The sequence below is a fragment of the Ciconia boyciana genome, chromosome 2 (genome assembly GCF_034638445.1).
Source record: "Ciconia boyciana chromosome 2, ASM3463844v1, whole genome shotgun sequence".
NCBI lineage: Eukaryota > Metazoa > Chordata > Aves > Ciconiiformes > Ciconiidae > Ciconia > Ciconia boyciana.
Window position 1 is genome coordinate 63,875,294 of NC_132935.1, and position 19,306 is coordinate 63,894,599.

General features: G+C 39.9%; 1 protein-coding gene across 1 annotated transcript in view; it reads right to left on the minus strand.

Annotated features, from left to right (window-relative positions):
* NETO1 (neuropilin and tolloid like 1) overlaps nucleotides 1-16,447 on the minus strand; it is a 66,876-nt gene extending 50,429 nt beyond the window's left edge. Inside the window, exons 1-4 of the mRNA XM_072851321.1 lie at nucleotides 16,311-16,447; nucleotides 12,663-12,716; nucleotides 10,899-11,036; nucleotides 2,048-2,296 (exon numbers count right to left, since the gene is read on the minus strand). Coding sequence (XP_072707422.1) covers nucleotides 2,048-2,296; nucleotides 10,899-11,036; nucleotides 12,663-12,716; nucleotides 16,311-16,338 — 469 coding nt within the window. The 5' untranslated portion in view covers nucleotides 16,339-16,447. The remainder of the gene's footprint in view (nucleotides 1-2,047; nucleotides 2,297-10,898; nucleotides 11,037-12,662; nucleotides 12,717-16,310) is intronic.
* Nucleotides 16,448-19,306: the final 2,859 nt, after the last annotated feature.

The following is a 19,306-nucleotide window of genomic DNA, read 5'->3' on the forward strand; positions in this document are numbered from 1 at the left end:
TTGGATCATTTTCTTGATGTTCTTTAAAGAGAGGTTAGCTGAAAATTTTCTTCTGATCTCTCCTTTGTTCATAATTTAATTTCATAAGTTGTCAGTACCCAAGATGGATCTAGATGGTTTAGGTGATAATTTCTGGAGGCAGTTCCTCTCTATGCTACTCTTTTATACACTCTTGAAAGCCATCACTCTTTTTGATGAGTTGACAGTGACACCTCCCACTGCACACATTTGGACAACAGATATCAAAATGTCAAGCCTTATCCATGCCTACATAATAAAGGACTGGTCAAGTAATCATGCGGAATGAGAACTCCTTCCTGTTACTGGTGATCAAGAAGGCAGCAGTGCTGTTTTGCACTTGTCAGATTAATCATATTCTCATTTCGGCCAATATACCTAGAAACCCTCTATCATTTGCAGAGATTCCTATTGAAATCTATGGAGGAAAAAAAAAAGAAAGAAAAAGAAAGAAAAAAGAAAAAAAAAAGAAAAAAGACATAGCTATTCCATCTGAAGTCTGCAATAATTTATGCTGTTATAGCAATTCACCAGCATTGATCTCTGTCTAGAAAGCCACCTTTACACCAGTAGAAAAGGAACGAGGATAAAACATGGTCCATGAAATTGTTTTTCACTTGAGAGTTTTTTAGACAAAATAAGCTGCAGATTGTGCTCTGAACGTCTTTTCAACCATAATACATAACCCTTTGAAACAAGAAGGACATGAAATCTAAAGCAAAGAACTTTTGGCAGAGGTGGGGAGGAAAATGGCAAAAGCCCACAGAGCCATGGTAAATGAGAGATACAAATTTAACTAACTTTTCAGAGACAAGTATGTGTGGATATAGTAAAATTTTGTCCATTGTCTTTGTATTTACAATAGATACATATATCTGGCTATCAGGTTATTTGCTACAGAAATTCTATGTTCTGTTGCTGTTTGAACCTTCTAAATATTAGAACCTTCTAAACCCTCTGGAAGACAGTGTCTTTGACTTAAAGAAAATTGAACTATGCTGGGTAATTTTATAACTATTTTTCTTGCATTAGGGAAAGAAAAGCACATAGAGGAACATTCAAGTAGTCCTGCTATCTTCTATGATGCTACTGGAATAATTAAGCAAGAAGCCTGTTAATTTTAGCAGATATTCTAAAGAATATTGTTCCACCTAATACAACAATTTAGCTGAAACAATAGTGACATAATTGACAAAATTACATAATAATTACAGTGCTTTAGAGCAAGCTGTATTAAGGTATGACTCATCACTCAATACATACGAAGGTACAGAACTACGTCAAATCCAGCAGTGCAGTGCAGTATAGTGTAGCTGCAGCCAAAAATGAAATTTAAAATCAGCAATCTTTTGTTAATAAGTGGGGGGAGGAGTGGAATTAATAGAAAGTATGACTATGAATTTTGTTTTATTTTAATGAATTAAATTTTAAAAGTGACAAGGAATAATTGTACAATTAAAATTAAGATTTATATCTTTTTTAGAAAAATATTTAATACATTTTACTATTTGAACCTCACACTTCCTCTGGCAATACTTGTAATGGTTTGCTTTATTGAAAAGGGAGAACTATTCCACTCCTCAGTTGGGGAAATGATTGGTGAAGTGGAAAAGCAATGATGGAATTTTCTGAGATAATTACATTTTTTTATTAGAATACTTTATCAATGATCATTTTGAAAGAAAAGCTGCAGAGTGTAACAATCAACGATAAAACACATAACTTCCCGTGAAACATTTTGAATTATTTTCTATAATAGAATTTGATTGAAAACAATTCTTTTAAAAACTGCTGAGGCTGAATATATGCATCTTGGACAAAACTGTATTGAAAATTTCTTCCTTGAATAAGCCTTACTTGTTATGCAAAAGATATATATACCTTCTATAATTTTCCTGTCTGTTAATACTTTCCTTGATAATAAACACAGTCCCAGTTAAAGATATAATTCAATAGCACAATTACACATCATTAGCAAAGTTACTATGCTAAGCTTTTTCTATCAAAAAGTGTGATGGTTTGTACTCACCAGGTGTAAAATTATACCGAGCAGAAAACCCAATAGATTCCAGCTCACCATCAGCAAAAAATTTAATCCATAGGAATCTGCCACTGGATTTTATCACAGGTGGATTTTGCTGTCCACAGAAACGTCCAATGATGGGGGAAAAGCCAAAAGGTCCATCTCGTACTTCAATATGGTCAAATTTACACTCCCAAGAAGGCTCTATGGAATATTTTTCATCAAAGTGTAGTTCAATGCATTGTCTAGGGGCAGCTAGAGATGAAAAGAAAATTATCTTATTATTTTCTAAACCAAGACCCCTCAAACCTAAAAAAAATTAAAGACAATCAAATATATCAATTTTGTATGCATCTTAACGTTTTGCTTAAAAACTTGTTTGAAAATTACTACATCTATATTTTTATAGATTTTACACCATCAGCTTACTTGTCTATTATTTGCCTTTAAAAAAAGTGCTCATGACAGCAGTTCTTAGTAAAACTGAGAGAGATATCTATGATGTAAAGCACAACACAGTTTAGGAAAAATTGGTTCAAACACAAAATCTTTCTAAGAAAATTACGCATCTGAAAAAACAGTATTTTCTTATATTTGGGGTGGAAATATTGGGGAAATTTTATTATATTTGGGGAAAAAAATCAGAATTTTTTTACCTAATGCTCACAAAGATGAAGAAAAAACTGATCGGAACTGTGGTATAGTAAGAACGACAAATTCTGTTCTTATATGTATTGCAGTCAATGACAAGCTTGAGTGTAATTGTTTATACTCAGAATTACTTATCTCATTTGAAACATAAGAACAAGTGTAGTGAATTCTCACTTAAGAAACTAGATATCAATGAAGCAAAATTAACATCTAACTAAAGAGCAAACAATATTTGACTGAAAACCTTGAAAAACTTTATAGTGGTCACTTAATTAGACATAAAAACCATCTTTATTCATAGATACTAAGGTTAGTGGCAGTCAGAATGATCTCTAAAACAAATATTCCCTGGCATCTCCTGTACAAAGCAAAATAGTTACTAGTTGAACTATAGTATTTTCTTAAAAGGAGAAAAAAAAATCATGGTTTTGTCTACAAATTTTAACAGATGCAGCATCCCTGGGGTGCACTGTTCCTACGCTTAATTCTGTCCATAGCAAAAAAATGTATGCCTTCAGTGTCTAGATCATCGTGTGATACAGGTTTTGTTGACAAAAGCCTTCTGCTAAGACAAGGGTTTGTTGTATCACTCACTGCTGGATCCTCTCATGGGATCATGTCCTACACTTTACATATATTAGAAGAGGTTGAAATTGCTATGAGCTGTGCCTGAGTTACCATTCTTTTCACATGAAAACATGCAAGATCAAACTCCAAGCCAAGTGCATAAATTTAACATGGAAACTGCTGCCCCTCCAGCAGTCAGTATCCTTCTCTTTCTTTCCTCAGGAATAATAGGAAAACTTATCAGTGTGACCAGAACGCTAGATCTTCTATGTATTTTGAAATGTTTTAAATTGAAGCTTTTGGGATGAGCTCATTACTCCCATAAGAAAGGAGACTATTTTAAATGAACTAAATAAGAAGACAGTAGGTAAATCTTATAATCTTTACATAAGATCACACAGTCAGATCCCAATTACAGCTATTTCATGTAAATAAATACAGCCTCATTTTATAAGAAGCATTGAAGAAGTAAGTTAATAAAACATGTTATTTGAGAAGAAAGATTATTTTAATAGCTTTATTTTCAATGTTAATATAATTAGGTGATTGATATTTACTGAAATATTAAATTTAACATAAGAAAGAAACCTTATCTACTGTTCTCAATTTGAAGAAATTCACATTTAGTGAAGTACTTACTATTGGCTTGTTGTTATTTGTACCAATTTACAGGAAATTTGTGATTTTTATGCCCATACAAATCAATAGCAAAATCGAAACCTAAAACTTTACATATAATTGCAATAAATTCACAGTCCATGGAAATTAAACTACTTTGAAAAAAACTTACAAAATTAAAATCAGATAATAAAGCTTGTAAAGAAGATCTTATTAATGTTACCCTTGGTGAGGTGTGAAGACCAGATCTTTTAGATTATAGTAAAAGAATGAATAACTGGAAGACATCACTGATTAATTTTATTCAGCTGTTTCTACCCATGACTTCATATATTTATAACAAATATTGATTTAAACTTAACTAAGCAGTACTAGGGCACAAGAGAGCAATCCACACCTTTCAATCTGGGATCATATTTTGTATGTTCTTATTCCATTTAAGGAGATTTGTTGCGAACTACTCATCATTCACCTAGGACTGTAGGGTTAGGTATCAGAAACTCCACCCTGACAATGCTTTAGGTAATCTTAAGAATGCTCATTAAGGCTTGAAAATCTTATATACTCACTATTCAAATATTATGCTATTAAGCTACCTAAAGCTTTATTGTAATGTTTTAATGTCGCAAACTAGATATGAAGATGAATTCTGCTAGTATTAGTGTCAAACAGCATCATACCACAATGTATGGCTGCTCTGCTTTCCACAGCAACAGATATACCTGTTTCAAAAATGGCTTACAACATTAATGTAACACATTTGTCCTTTATAAACTTCCTGTGTTAAGCCTTCACGACTCTATTTCATACCAAGAGAAGGCTTACAAGTGCTGGCCCATAGCTAAACCCTTAACAGGTCGTCTCTGAATCCAAGACTCATGTAACATATGATAAAAATGGGCATGAGGCCCCCTCTGAGTTACAGCTCAGTCATTTGGTATGATTTTTGGTGTTGAAAAGGAGTCCTAAAGCCAATTATAGCCTCAGTATAATAAAAAAGGAGTCTTTGTGGGTAAAAGAGAATCAGGCCTACAGAGTTACGCATGAGATCTATTGACTCGGTGAAAGCATGGCCTGAGAAAAACTGCACAATTTCCACAACCTCATGTAGCTCTCTGAATCTCACATTGCAAACCAGTTTTACGATCAGAATATTGCTATAGTTTACTCTTCTCTGCTTTTATTTTTCAACAAAGTCAAGACAAGGCTTTTCCTAGCAAAGCTCAGTTCTTGCTAGAGGATCAGAGAGAATCACCTCAGCTCAAGGAGCACTCAAGAAAGAGTTTCTAGTTTCCCCCAAAGCTCCAATGTGTAGAGGCTGCCCCACTTTAAGAATGGAGCATTGACTATTCATTAGCACCATTTCTCCACTGCTAAATAAAACAAGGCTGGGGAATGAGTTTGGGGGCTGGACCACTGACCGTTCACACTCCTCAAATGTTAAAATCACCTCCTGGCATCATTTTGGCCATGCCAGTCATAACTGTCGAAATTCATTCTTAGGCATGATGTGGTGGTTCGCATCAGTCAAGGGCAATTCACAGCAAGCACTGTATCTGTACTCTTGACTTGGAAGGTGAAAGGAGTTAATCTGTACATGTGTGATTTTGTCTATCAGCCTTAAGGCCAGTGAACGTTTCCTGACCTGTTTTAGGTATTAGTATAGGTACTGCCTGTGTCCCGGCCTGCTCTGCAAGCTAGTCCAAACAGGACAAGGTCCTTTCTCCTAACTCTCCCAAGGAATGCAACACTTTGTGTTTCTGTAACTGTGAGACTGTGATGATCACAAAAGATTGGGCAAAGGGAGGAAGGGGAGCTATACATGCATCCATGCAGCTTTTCATCATGTGCTTTTAAATGCACTTCTGTGCTTCATCTTGTATGATATTTAGAGTTAAAGGTTAAATGTTTTGTTTGCAATAATCTACCTAGGAAACAAAATTATTCAAATCTTCCTGGAAATGACCATAAGGGATGAAAACACACAATTCAAACTCCCAAATTTAACTTCCTTTTAAAGAAAAAGGTATCGTTCTGGACTTACACTCTGGCTTTAGCAAAGGGTTTCTTTGCCAAATGCAAGCTAAAACAAGCAGGTATTGTATAAATACACATCTTGTGCCACAGCTTTTGCAACAAAGTGTGTGCAAATGTGGTCACAGTAAAACTTACAGAAATACAGTGAGAACAAGTCCAGAATAATGACTAATAATAATATATGTATAGCTACAGAAAAACAAAAAAACCCAACCAAACAAAAAGCCCAGAATATGCAATTCTTCCAGACTGGATTGGAATCTGGCCATCTAATCAGAAAAGGAGGGATGAAGTGGTCATTTCTGCTATCCTTATTCACAGGTCAAGCCCATTCACAACTTCAGAACTTCTTCTGTGGCTACAATGTCAGGAAAAGTTCATGTCAAGTCCAAATGAACTATATTGAAGCTGTCTCATAAAATTATTTTACTTCAAATCTTAAAAATCTTCCATATTCAGCTTCCAATTATCTTTCCTCAAAAATGTTTAATACCATGGAAAGACTACTTAATGCTTGCATGTCTTGTCATATTTTTCATCTAATTATCTTACACAAGTGCTGTCTTGAGATTTTACATTCAATGAAAAAAAAGCAGTGGGTTCCAACTTGTGGTAGAAGAACAGTTGCAGCAAAAACACACAATTAAGGTTTTAATTCTGATCAGCCTCTAAGTCTGTGTAACTGACAGCTGAAGTTAGGCAAAAACTCTGTTTCAGTTTACCAGACTGCATGGAAATAAGACATTGAACTCAACACCTACCCCTACCTATTTGAGCTGCTACAGTACTAATAGTTTTCAATAATCCTTGGTCGTTCTGGTAGTCCAGCTATTAATGATAAGAAAGCCACCTATATCCTCCTTTTAAAAGAGGACTGTTTCCTCGTTTTGATGAAAACTTTTTGAACACAAAAACCACTTTGAAATACAAAAGGACTTTGAGCAGAGGTTTTTCGTACAGTGATACGTGACCGTTTCCTAACCCCTGTGAAATATCTAGGATTAAAGAGTTTAATGGTCTTTAGTGAAAACTTGGAAGACCAAGAGAGTTAACTCTAAATGTTCAAAAACATATAAAGTAGAAGATTTATTTCTTATCTCCATAAAGCAATTCTAGTCCATACCTATGTTTATAAATAAGCATTTAATTAGTAAAAACTGAAGAATGGATAACATCTTACAAGTATTTAACTCACAGGATTTCCAATCCAATTCTTAAGATATATTGTATAAAGTATGACTCTCCCACTCCTCAAATATTTTTAACATAAACAAAAGCCTTTGCTCCTACAAAATCTCCTGTACAAATTTCCCTTTGGAGCATACATGCCAAATTTTCTTCAGTCTGGCAAAGGCTACTGCTGCCACTGCTGTGGTTGTTCTGGGCAGCTGTGAATTTTGCCAGGTTAGAGTCATGAATATGCAAAACAAGGGTGAAATTGCGCCCAACAGGGAATTTGATGTGTACACTCAGCTATTGCCTACATTTTCTATATGCCCAATAAGACTGAAAGAAAATTCTCAATGCATTTTGAAAGGAAGATGGGATTCACCAGGAGCTCCTCTATAGCATAATAATTTTTGTACTGAGTCCACGACTTCTGGATGACCTAAAGGATTTCTTTTAGAAAGGCATCCAATCTGGACTTCAACATTCCTAGTTGTTCCAGTAGTTAATTATCATTACTACTAAAATAGAAGAAAAGGAAAAAAAAAAAAGAAAAAGAAAAAGAAAATTCTAGCTGTTTGATCTGCTTACGCCTTTGACTGCTGGGATAGAAGCCTCTGCAGTCAGAAATCCTCTTCTCTTTTAGAAACTCACAGTCTATGATCATGGCAATTTTTGCCAGCTCCTTTACTTCACCAAAGTAATTCTGAAATGATAAAAGGCTTGCATACATTTAAGATGAGGGGGATGTGGGGGAAATGTGGGGAAAAAATTGTGTCATGAGAGGAAATTCAATTTTATTACAACACACTACATGCTGGAGTCCTCATTCAAGTCCACTAAATTCAGTAGGAATTGTGTTTGAGGGAAGCCATCAGAATTTGCCCTAGATTGTGTTTGATAGCAAAAAATGAAGGAACGAAAGCAAGCAGGCAGGAAGGAACCTGGTGATTCATGTATGTATTTAAACTCACATCATACAGCTGTCGGTATGGTATATTCAGTCCTGGTATGCTGAACTCTCTAAGACGTACAAAGGGGAGATAGCAATGTGGGAATGCTATTATGGATCATATCGACAGTTCCCCTAGTTTTGTACTTGGTATTCAACAGCAGACAGAAGCTATTTGAAGCGTGTTGGAATCTCAATAATAAATATAGGAATAAGATGCATATGGAGATGTTTCTGTCTTACTCTAAAATTGAGTGGATGTTTATGTCCTGGATTAGGAAGGATTATCCACTCCATAGATTGTTATCTGACCTCAAAGATATTGCTATTAGTAAAATGATTAATCCTTTTTTTTTTCATTCCTTTAACTTCAATATCTCATGACAATGAGTTCCACAGAATATAAAAGATATGGGGAAAAGTTTTCACTTGCTAGCCTTCTTTAACATTTTTGGCCATTTTTATATGTTGTAAAAAGAATAAATAAGGACAAATAATCGACTATAATTACAAAATAATTTTTGTTGTTCTTCAGTGTTTGTCCTTTTGCCTTTTTTGAAAACTGCCACTTTTAAAAATATCATTGCTCAGGCATCTTACTACATCTTTGTTTATTTTTGTGACATTTTTCAAACATGACTATTCCTGATCTTTTTAGAAGACAGAAATAGACACGGGGAGATCAGAGCTGAAAATGTTGTGCAATATTCATGGTTCTCATCAAATTGTATACTGATAAAACTGCTATCGTCATGGGTTTTAAAATACCCAGTTGTAATCCAAACTGTTGGTTATGGCTGGACAGGAAGCAGAAAATATCAGTGTTGTACGAAATTATGTGCAACTGGTTTTTGCCAGATTGACTTTTCCCATAAAATATAACAAGATGTCTGTTGAGTTCTGATTATTCTTTTTACTATACATTGCTCCAAACTTGTCAACATGGAATTTCATCTTCATCATTGAAGTTGGTTGATTAAACCTTTCATTCCTAAATTGGTTTTAGACATTTCCAATTTGGCTATTCTAAATCATGTTATTGTAACAGCGTATTTTGCCACATTTCAGCTTATTAACTATATTTTTATAAGTACTTAATTATTATGATAAAGACAAAGGTCTTTACAATAAAGGGCTTTCAGGCACCTTCTTACTAAGAGGAGGAATACGTTATGGCCTGAGATACTGGACTAGGGTTCACAAAAATGATCATATTTTACTTTTTTTCCACACCCTTTGTCTTTAATGATAAAACACATCTCTGTGTTTCAGCTCCTTGGACATAAAATAGGCTTACTTCTTCCCAGCCTCACAAGAATGTTAGAAAGATAATCTGATCTATATATACAAAAAGACCTGGATCTAGCAACATAAGTGTAACAAAAGATATAATGCTAAGTAGTACATATTGAACCTATACATTTATCTTTTTTTTTATTTTATTTTTATTTTAAATCAATTACTAAACTGTGAAAGAACTTAAGTGTTTACCATACATCTGCTTAAATTTTGGACTCAAATGGGAAGACTGGACAAGCATAAATTTTCTTTAAAGGGCTTGTTTGACTCCATGATTTATAATCACCTCTTTACTTCTGACTTCGGTCAGGTTACCTAGCACTAGGTAACCTGAGTGGAATTCAGAGATCTCAGCCATTTTGCTGTGATTTTTTTTCTAAACAATACATACAACATTCACTATCCATCATTTCCTTGGAAGGTTTTAATGAAACATATTTCTTTTGGTAACTCAGTACTAGATTTGGAAAGACAGACTGGTTTCTAAAAGAGCTTAGTGGGGGGTTCTAAAGTAGCTAATTCAATTTGAATCAGCTATATACCTTTGGAAATCTCTCTTGCTACTACCTGCATCTTTAGAAAAATAAATATTTTTATAATTCCTGGCTCCATCATTTGTAGTTAATAATTCTGTCCAACCAAGCATGGAGAGAACAAGCATCAGTGTTGTATTCTGCATGTATTCACAACTCATGGAGTGAATCTTCTTGATTCCAATGACTTACCATTGTGTACCTGATTCATCTTTTCTGCTACTAAGCTCTGACAGTATCTAATCTCTATTACTTTCCACAGATTCATTTGTACAACAATCCCTTCAATATCCATTGTGCTAAGACTGATGAAAAGAAACCACGTAACTTGCTTGTAATACACCTCTAGCCTTTCTTACATCACCTCCATGCTTGCAACTGTCTACTCTTTAAAAACTGTGTCTTACAGCTGTTTGGTGTTAATGTTTATTCTTTCCTGGTTTTGTTTTGGTTTTGTTTTTTTTTCATTTATTTTAATTTCTCATGAACAATTGGATGGAAAATAATTTTTACACTCACTATATGGATATTTTCTGCATGACTTTCTTTACTGTACTTTGCCTAGCTATGCTTGTCATCCCTGATTCAGTTATGATAAGTTTAAAATATCTATATCAAAGTCAAAAGTATTTTCATTTCCTGTGTTCACTTTTTAAACTCATTTTAAAATATTCTTTCTTCTGTCATGTTATAGCATTTTAGGTTCTAGTCGTTCTCTGAATATCCTGAAATAAATTATACTGTGTTTATTACTAAGTGGCGCATGCTTACTTACCACCTGAACTAATTTATGAGTGATGTCAGGAAATAAATCAAGTATTTTCCAATATTTCTTGGTACCGTCTACAAAGTTTTTAAATTTTTTACAAAAAAAAAAAAAAGAAAAAGAAAAAGTGCAGAGATAGAGTTTCTCTAAATCTTGTGTCTTGAAAAGATTTATCATGAGCATATAGGCTTTACCTATTCACATATAATAAACCACTTTTTTTTTATACAGTTGATGACAGAATATAAAGATTCTTTGGCTGGTCACCTTCTATAATGTAGACGCACTCTCTGTCAGGAGGATACTTGTTGGGGTAATTGGGAGAAGTGAAGATGCCTCCTTCTGCATATTTTGTCCAAGTTCCACACTGCACTGGTTTCTGTCCTTCGGAAGTAGTTTGCTTCTCTGTGAAATGATCACATTAAGCATTATATAATTAGCTCACAAATTATTATGTTCCTATGACGCTCAGAACTCTCTTGCAGAATAAACCAGTCCATTCTGTCAGTGGCCTCAGCTTTTTTCTTTTGAGACTAAGAGTATGATCATTGACCTGAGGGAAAACAAGGCTGTTCTTTAAAGGTACAAACATATAATCCTTACTCAAAACATTTTTTCAAAACAGAGAAGAGGCTTCAATGTCTAGGGGAAGACATTTATATTGCTTTTTAAATAATAACCTTGTAGGGAAAGCATGTGCTCAATAAATGGGAGACATGAACTTCCCACTGATATATCTCAAAAGGTTCAAGCATGTGCTCTAGCAGCAAGCTACGTGCAGTAATACAAGAATACATCAGAGTCACAAAATCAAGAAAAAAACCCCACAGAATTATGACAGAATATACAAATTATTTTAAATTTGCAGCAGCTTGACTCTATATTCACCGGACAGAGAGAGATGGGGGAATTCCTGGATTCTGGTTCATAGATTATTTTTATCTTGCTGTTTGCTGTAAAATTAATAAATAGCTCTGAGGCCAGGAATTACAGCCCAGAACTTTCCTCTTCTTAGGTGAATCATCAGAGAGCAGAGTCAGACCTTCTTGTTCACTTTCTTCCTAGCCCTGAAACACTTGCACTCCTTTCTGCACATTGGCAGAAAGCCTGGAGACAAAGGTTTGAGCCTGTTCAGGCTGAAGGGGATGAAAGATCACTTCCTGGGCATTATGCTTTAACCAGTAGGCTAAAATAAGGTGGATTCTTCAGAGGGAAAAATACCTAGGCTGGTATTAAAAGGAAGAGTTCTAGACCCTTAAAAGTAGGTTCTAGACCTCACACAGGTGTCTGAAGAGGGTGCCAGTGTTTTGCTCCAAATAAGGTATCTATATCCAAGGAATGTCCCATCTAACTTAAACCTCTGATGTGTAGAGCCGAGTTGTTTGAGGCTCCCTCTTACAATCAATGGAGGGAGACCGGCATCTTCCAAGGATTATTTTAATCACCTGAGATCTGCCTATGCTCTGCAAGTGTTTTTCTTCCTGGTCTGTATCCAAGCTGAGTACGTCATGGATCCTAATTTCCTGAAATGAATTCAGGCCTGCAGGGACTGAGCATTCAGACGCAAGTTCAGACACACACTGTGCTTAGCAACTCTCCCTGCTTGGCTCTCACCACACTTAGCATCCAGGGCTCTTAAGAACATCTTTCTATCCCCGCCCTGCACAAATGCACCCATGATACCCAATTTCAGATTTTGAATTCTACTTGAACAAGCAAAAAGATCTTAAGTGTAGATAGCTCAGTGCCCAAACTGGACTTCCCAATTTGAAAGTGGAGGCACTTTACAGTCTTTAGTTAGAGTCAGGCTGAGACTTTAGTTAGTTCTTGCTGTGGGTCAGGTCACTAACTTGTTAAAAAAAGTACTACTGGATTTTTGTGTGTGTACAGGCACACTAATACTCAAACCAAATGAACAAAGGACAGACACTGGAAGTAGGTGAACTTCTAAAAATTTCAAGAACTAACAACTCAAATCCATACTTTGGACTCTAATATAATGTCTGAAAAAAATGTGTGAAGTTTACATACCTGTTCCTTTTTTGGTTGCCCCAGACAAATGTAGGATGATTAGACTTGCTACAACTGAAAGAGAAATATGCATTAGATATCACAGTGTGATACTGCCTGCAATCAAATCAATTGTAAACATCTATCTTAGAAGAATACAAATTAAATAGAATTACTGTAAAAAATATTTCATGTTTACTTGCATCTTTAAATTGCACATTTTGTATAAACAAGTTTCTTTGTGATCTGTCCTTGTAAGTATTTGTCTTTGTAAATGTATCCAATTAAAGAGGAGATCTTTTGGGTTTAAACAAAATCCCCAGGCACTGATGTTTCCCTCCTATTTTTTTTTCTTTTTTTAATATTAGAGAAAAATATTTTACCAATATTTATTTATATAATCATAGCCTGGGCCAGTAACAGAAAAGTGGCTGCTTTTAACAGAGGGAGAAAAAGGCCTGCTAAGTTTCAGTGCCACTGGACTCATTAATGTCTCTCACTATGGCATAATGATATTTGAAAATGAGTACTGAGAGTATGAAAAAAGTGAGGGGTTGGGTTCTTCACATCCATCAAAGCATTTGCAAATCCCCAGTGAAGTAAATTATTGTGTGTGCTTAACAATCCCATTAATCTAGTTTGTTTGACTTGTCAAGAGGGTGTTGCTTTGTGCTGCAGTGAATCTGCAGCCCATTTTACAAATAGAAATCTCCTATCTCCAACCATGATAGGACAGCTATGCCTCTTGGGAACAAACGTGAGCTTTCTGAGATGGGCTTCAACCTGGAGATAATTTCTGAGCTTCTGGGAGTTTCCGAACTTTTTAACTAGAAAAGTCTGAGAGGCAAACACTTATGACAGTCATAATGAGACTGCTTTGGAAGATCAAAGTGACTAGCTAGCTACCTGATGAAGAAATCATCCACTGACGATAGCATTTTCTTGTCATCACCCATATCTTTGGCTATTCGAGAAAGTGGGATAGCAAGAGCATAAGAGATCCATCAGTTCTTGGAGTGCTCACAGTTTTGACCCCAGCTAGTTTCGGGTTAAGCCCGGACATAGTGCCCAGATGGCACTGAAGTTAAAGTGGAGATGAAGTTGCGTGTTTATTCTGAGAATTTTGGATCAATCAGATGCCATTCATATTATTGACTACGATGAGTAATTGATGGACCTGTGGTCTTTAACAAATGTAATTGAATGGCATACTTTCTTCTTATTCCCAAGAGACAGCAAAAGTCATAATGGGCTAGTAACTAGCTACCTAAATGATTCTTTCAAAGATGGTGCTTTCATGATTTTCAGCTTTTACACTGCAAATTGTGTGCAATTTTTACCCCAAAAGAAGCCAATCTCCATATTTCCAGTATTCTGATGGCATTGAGATCTCTATTTCTATGGCTTTGACCCTTCCTGTGTGACAGAGTGTTTGACGCATGGATGATGGCTACTTTATTAAGCAGGGAAAGGCTGAAGTTCTGGGAAAATGAAGGCTTGGAAGCATATTCACTATTTCTTGGTCAGGCTTAAAGCCCCTGTGTCTTTTTGAATCCCTCAGCTAACAGAGATGGATGATGGCAGAGCTGAAAGTTAAAAACTCTTCTATGTCATGGGCATTCAGTGAGAACATTACATCTTCTGCTTGGATCTGAATGCCACCCAACCATTCATGCCCTTACTCTCCTCAGGGATGGATTCTGGAAATACCTGCTAGCTGGGACTCTGCCCGCTGGCTGTGTCACAATCTGAAGGCAATGCAGGATTCGCCCATTTACTAAGTTGCTCATTTACTTTAGCTGTCTTTCATGCAGTGAACATACTGCATCCATGCCTGTAATCCTCACCAGTCAAAACCTAATTTCTCAACAGTGTAAGGTGGATTGGTGTTAGAACATTGAGCCAGCTGCCAGCATTCTTTCTGCCCACAAATTTATGGAAGCTAGAACAGGATGCACAACAGCCAAAAAAACCCCATGTAAGAAATATTTCTTCTTAGGCAATTAATAACAATTAATATCTGATTCTTACAGGTTCATTTCAAACACCTTTATCTATTAGCTCTCCCCTCCTTTTCTATACGGAAAAAATTAAAGTTCAGAGAAGTAAAGAGAGTTGGTCCAAGTCACAGAGGTATTATTACCAAGATGACAGAAAAAACACAGGTCTTTTCAATTCCAGCTGTAACCGCTAGAAAGGATGCTTCCAAGTCGCAGAGCTATGTTATTCCAAAGCAGGGAGCTATACTTACATATCATTATGTCAGTATTGATCATTAATAAGTCGTCAAAATAATCTTGATAATAAAATGTAAGACAAGAAGAGACTAAGATACTAAGTTTTTTCTGGACATATTATATCCTACATTTGGATAGATGAAGTGAAATACTTCTCCTACGTTTCAAAAAAAGAGAATGCCTCTTGATTTAGTGGCATTAACACCAGCATCACCAGAATTTGTATATTGCCAGAAAGTAATTAAAATTGTGGGCTTTATGGGAAAAGATAACACAATATTTTTTACTTAAGCAGTCAAGGCAGTCCATTTTATTTTACCACCCCTTGCCTTTTTCTTTCTCAGAACACAGGAAAAGAACAGTGCTTCTCACAGAGAAAAAAAAAAAAAAAAAAAAAAAAAGACCCCAAAGAGACCAGTCATGCATTCTTCACTCATTGAAAACTGTCACTTGCGAAGCTTTGACAGTACGGCAACAATATAGTGATTATCTGGGTCTGGGAATTATTTTAAAGAAGTTTCCACCAAATTTCTTGTTGCATTCTCTCTGTCTTCCTCCTCCCCCTTTCCCTCCTAATCACGGGTGTAATTATAATCATGCTTTCTAGTGCCACTCTGATTACGCAGCTTTGCATCTTTTCAGATCTGTGCATTTTTCCATTACAAGCTGTACATTAAGAGATTTCTCTCTTGGCCGGGCAGCTTTTTGGAGGCTGTGATTTGGCATAGACATGGCTTAGCCTAGCAAAGAGTTGTTGGACGAGCAATACCTGGCCATAGCGCTGCGATTTTACAGGTGTGGGCGTAGAGAGAGGTGCTGGAAGGAACTGTGGACAGTCAAGCCCCTTCAGTAGAGTGGACCCTCTGCAAAACTGAGGCGGGAGAGGGGTTCCCATCCACGCAGCCTGAGGCCCCTGGGGGTCTTCGACAAATAACTGTCACATTTCGGTGCCTCCCTGCTGCTCCTGGAGGATTTCGCCCGAGGGGGTCGCCCCCGCCCCGCAGCCCTCCGGGATCGGCGCCCGCTGTGGCCGCCCCCGCCGCGGCGCTCGGCGCTGCCCCGCGCTCCCTCGCCCCTGGGCCGCCGGTTCGAGCCCCGGCTGGGGCTGCACCGCACGGCCGCGGGCGGCGGGGGCCGTTCCCCCCTCTCTCCCCCGTCACGCCGAAAGCCATCAGACGCGTCGCGCCCAGGTGAAAACCTCCAGCCCGCAGGAGCGTGCCCCCCCGCCCCACAGCGCTGACAGACGCCGGCTCCCCACCGCTGCACCGCACAGTGGTGGGGAAGGGGGTGCTGTGTGTGCGTGGGGGGAGTTTACCCCCACGCCGCCGAGGTCTGGGCGTCCCGTTACGCTAGTTGTGGAGGCAGCGGAGGGCAGGAGCCCGTGCGCGGCGGCGGAGCTCAGCCGGGGGGGCGGGAAGGGAGAGATACTCACTGTGAAAGAAGCTGCGCCCATGGGTCATGTCTGTTCCTTACACAAGGGGCTTCGCTCTCCACTAATTCCATTTAGATACGGGAGGACTTCCAGTGGCGGGGAGAGGATGGAAGTAGGAAAAGAAGAAGAAGAAAAAAAAAAATCCCGAAGCCCACACACAGCAGAGCGGAGCAGCCCTTCCTCTCACTCGCTCTCCCTCTCCGCCTTCAAATAATCACCGCCGGCTCAATCCCATCACACCCGAGCTATCATCAGCACCACCATAAGCGTTGCATCGCGGCGGCGGGCAAGGCGGCGGCGGCGGCGGCGGCGGCGGCGGCAGCGGCGGCGGCCCGCGCATCCAGGTGCCGGCGGGCGGCGGCGGCGGGGCGAGCCGAGCCCCTAGTCACCAGTTTCATACAAAACCAAAAGCAGATCGAAGCATTTCCTGCAGGACTCCGAGCCCAGCGACTTCCAGCCCCTCGGCTTCTTTTGATGCATTGAAGAAGGGATTAATGGGTCCGTCATCAGCTCCCTGTGCTTGCTCCTCTGAAGGGGTGGGGGCGGGCGGGCGGGAGCCCAAAGAGGAGGGGTCGGGGAAGAAAGATTTACCAAATAGGGGATTTAGTCATATTTGTGTGCAATGCGATCCTCATTAGAGCAGAAATCCTTTAAAATCGGACAAATCCATTTTTGCAAAACCCTCTCCGGGCGCGTAGCGTAGTATCAAGTGGCAGCAGCGGCAAGAGGCTGAAAAAACATTGCACCGTCTGAAATCCTCTCGGGAATGGATGGAGCGAGACAGAGATGGATGAGGATAGAGAGATGTCTCCTCACTTCTCCAGTCCAGGGCGAGAAGCAGAAGAAAACCCTGGAGACTCTTCCATTCATTCAGTGCAGGGGAAAGGGAAGGGGAGGGGAAGGGCGGGAGGGTGGCGGTGGTGGGGAAAGAATGATTTCAAAACTGGCAAAGGAAGAGTAAGAGGAGAGGGATCTTTTCCCCTCCCCTAATCAGTTCATGGATCAGACAAAATGCTCATGAGATCCTCCTTGAACTGCACCTGCCAAAGGAAAATTGAAAAGATTTTCCCCCTGGAGAGGCGACTTCTCCATTTACGCACCCCCCACACGCATGCACACAGACACGCACACGCACAAAAGGGAGCAATAAAAGTTTAGCTGCTAATCCTCCGGCCGCAGATACAATGATTGCCTCTTCCAATCAGCCCAGGGACGCCAGCAAAATCTTTCCCTTTCGCTCCCCCCTCCCTTTCTCAGGCTTATCTTCCTCCCCAGCTACATCCCACCCCAAACACCCATCCCTTTGACGAGGTTGCGGAGGGCTAGTGGCCAGGGCTGGAAGGGTGGGGGGAGAGTAGAGTAGGGAAAACATATTAATACTAAGAGTACTGAGAGAAGCTGAAATGATCTCAGCGAAAAACAAGAGAGCAGGAGGAGTGAATGGACAGAAAGGGCAGTGCCCCCTCTTGGCCCCGGGAGCGGGCCCTGCAGGGCCGCGGCCCCGGCAACCCCCGGCCCGGGCAAGGGGAGGGCGGCGGGGACAGAGAAGGGGCGAAGCGCACCGCTGGACCGGCGGGGAGGGCCGAGGAGAACGGAAGATTTGTGCCACAGAAGTGCGAGGGGAGCAGAATGGGATCCCCCGGCCCCTCTGCACTGCTGCTGCGGCGAGCCTGGGGAAGGGCCGGCGCGGGAGAGCCGCCGCCGCCCCCCGCGGGGATGCGGGGCCGAGCCGGGGGACCGGGGCCCCGGGGCACACCCAGCCCCTTCCGCGGGCTCCCCGCGCCGCAGCCAGCACCTCGGAGGCAGGGGAGCCCCCGCTCCTCCCGGCCCGCACCTGATGCTCACGCCGCTTGCAACGGGAGAAGTGTGTCTGGAAGCGAGCAGCCGGGGCGGGGGGCGGTCGGGAGGGCGTTGGGGAGGAGGCTGTAAATCAATTACAGATAAAACACAGTCCGGGATCCACCTTTGCGCGGAAGAGGGAGGCGAGCGCAGGTCAGGCGGCGCCGATCGCCGTTTGCGGGCCGTCCCCGCGGCCGGGCGCGGAGGGGCGGTGCGCACCCGCGGAGCCGGGCTGCCCACCGGGGTCCGGTCCCCCAGCGCGGGGTCTGCCGACTACCCGGTGGGTAGTAAAACGTAGTCGGGCGACCTGTTGTCTTCAGGGCAGCTTTTTAATGAGGCGGGTACCTTTACTCCCTTTGGGACAGCGCTGAAGAGCAGCACTGCTATTCCAGAAGGTGAATGATGAGGAAGCCTCGGGTTTTTTTCAGTAAATCGCCGTGTTTTAACAAAGAACCTCAGGGCTTTTTTCAGCCTGTGGATTGTCTGCTCTGTACTCTGAAATCAAGAATATATATGCCATCGATGCTTACGAATGCAGACAGGCAGCAATAGCGGCATGCACATTAGGATAAGTCTGAGGTGATCTTGGCTAGCAGAATTCATCCATTCAACCAGCCAGTCAGCCATCACCCCAGCCAGCCTGACTTTGAGCATTTAAAAATCCTGCTGGGTGAGAAGGGCACAGGATTCAGCTACAGGGCTCTGCAGTAAGCTCCTTATAATAAGGAATATAGAAGATAGAAGACTTCATGAAAGGATTCACCTATGTTTTGTGTAATCTGTCTTGCCATTAGCAACATCAAGTCTGCAGCTGTTAATCTTAATAAACTGTCCTACTCTGCTTTCTAACCCTCTCAGCACTTTCTCTGACCTTCCCTATTCTCTCCTGCCTCAAATTAAAGAACTTTATTTGTGCAGTAATTGAAAGTCACTCGATTTATCCATAGGATAAACTTCTATAATACAGATGTGCACTCTGCTTTAGTCAAGCAACAGTAGGGTAACTGAAAAAGGATAGTGTTGAAAACAGTCATAGAGTGTTTATAGACAGTCAGATGTTTCTTCTGCAGGATGATGCAGACATCCATATGGCTAAGTTTCAAGTTATAGTTACTTAAAAAAAAAGGTTATAGAACAAGTAGGCACAAACCAGCTGA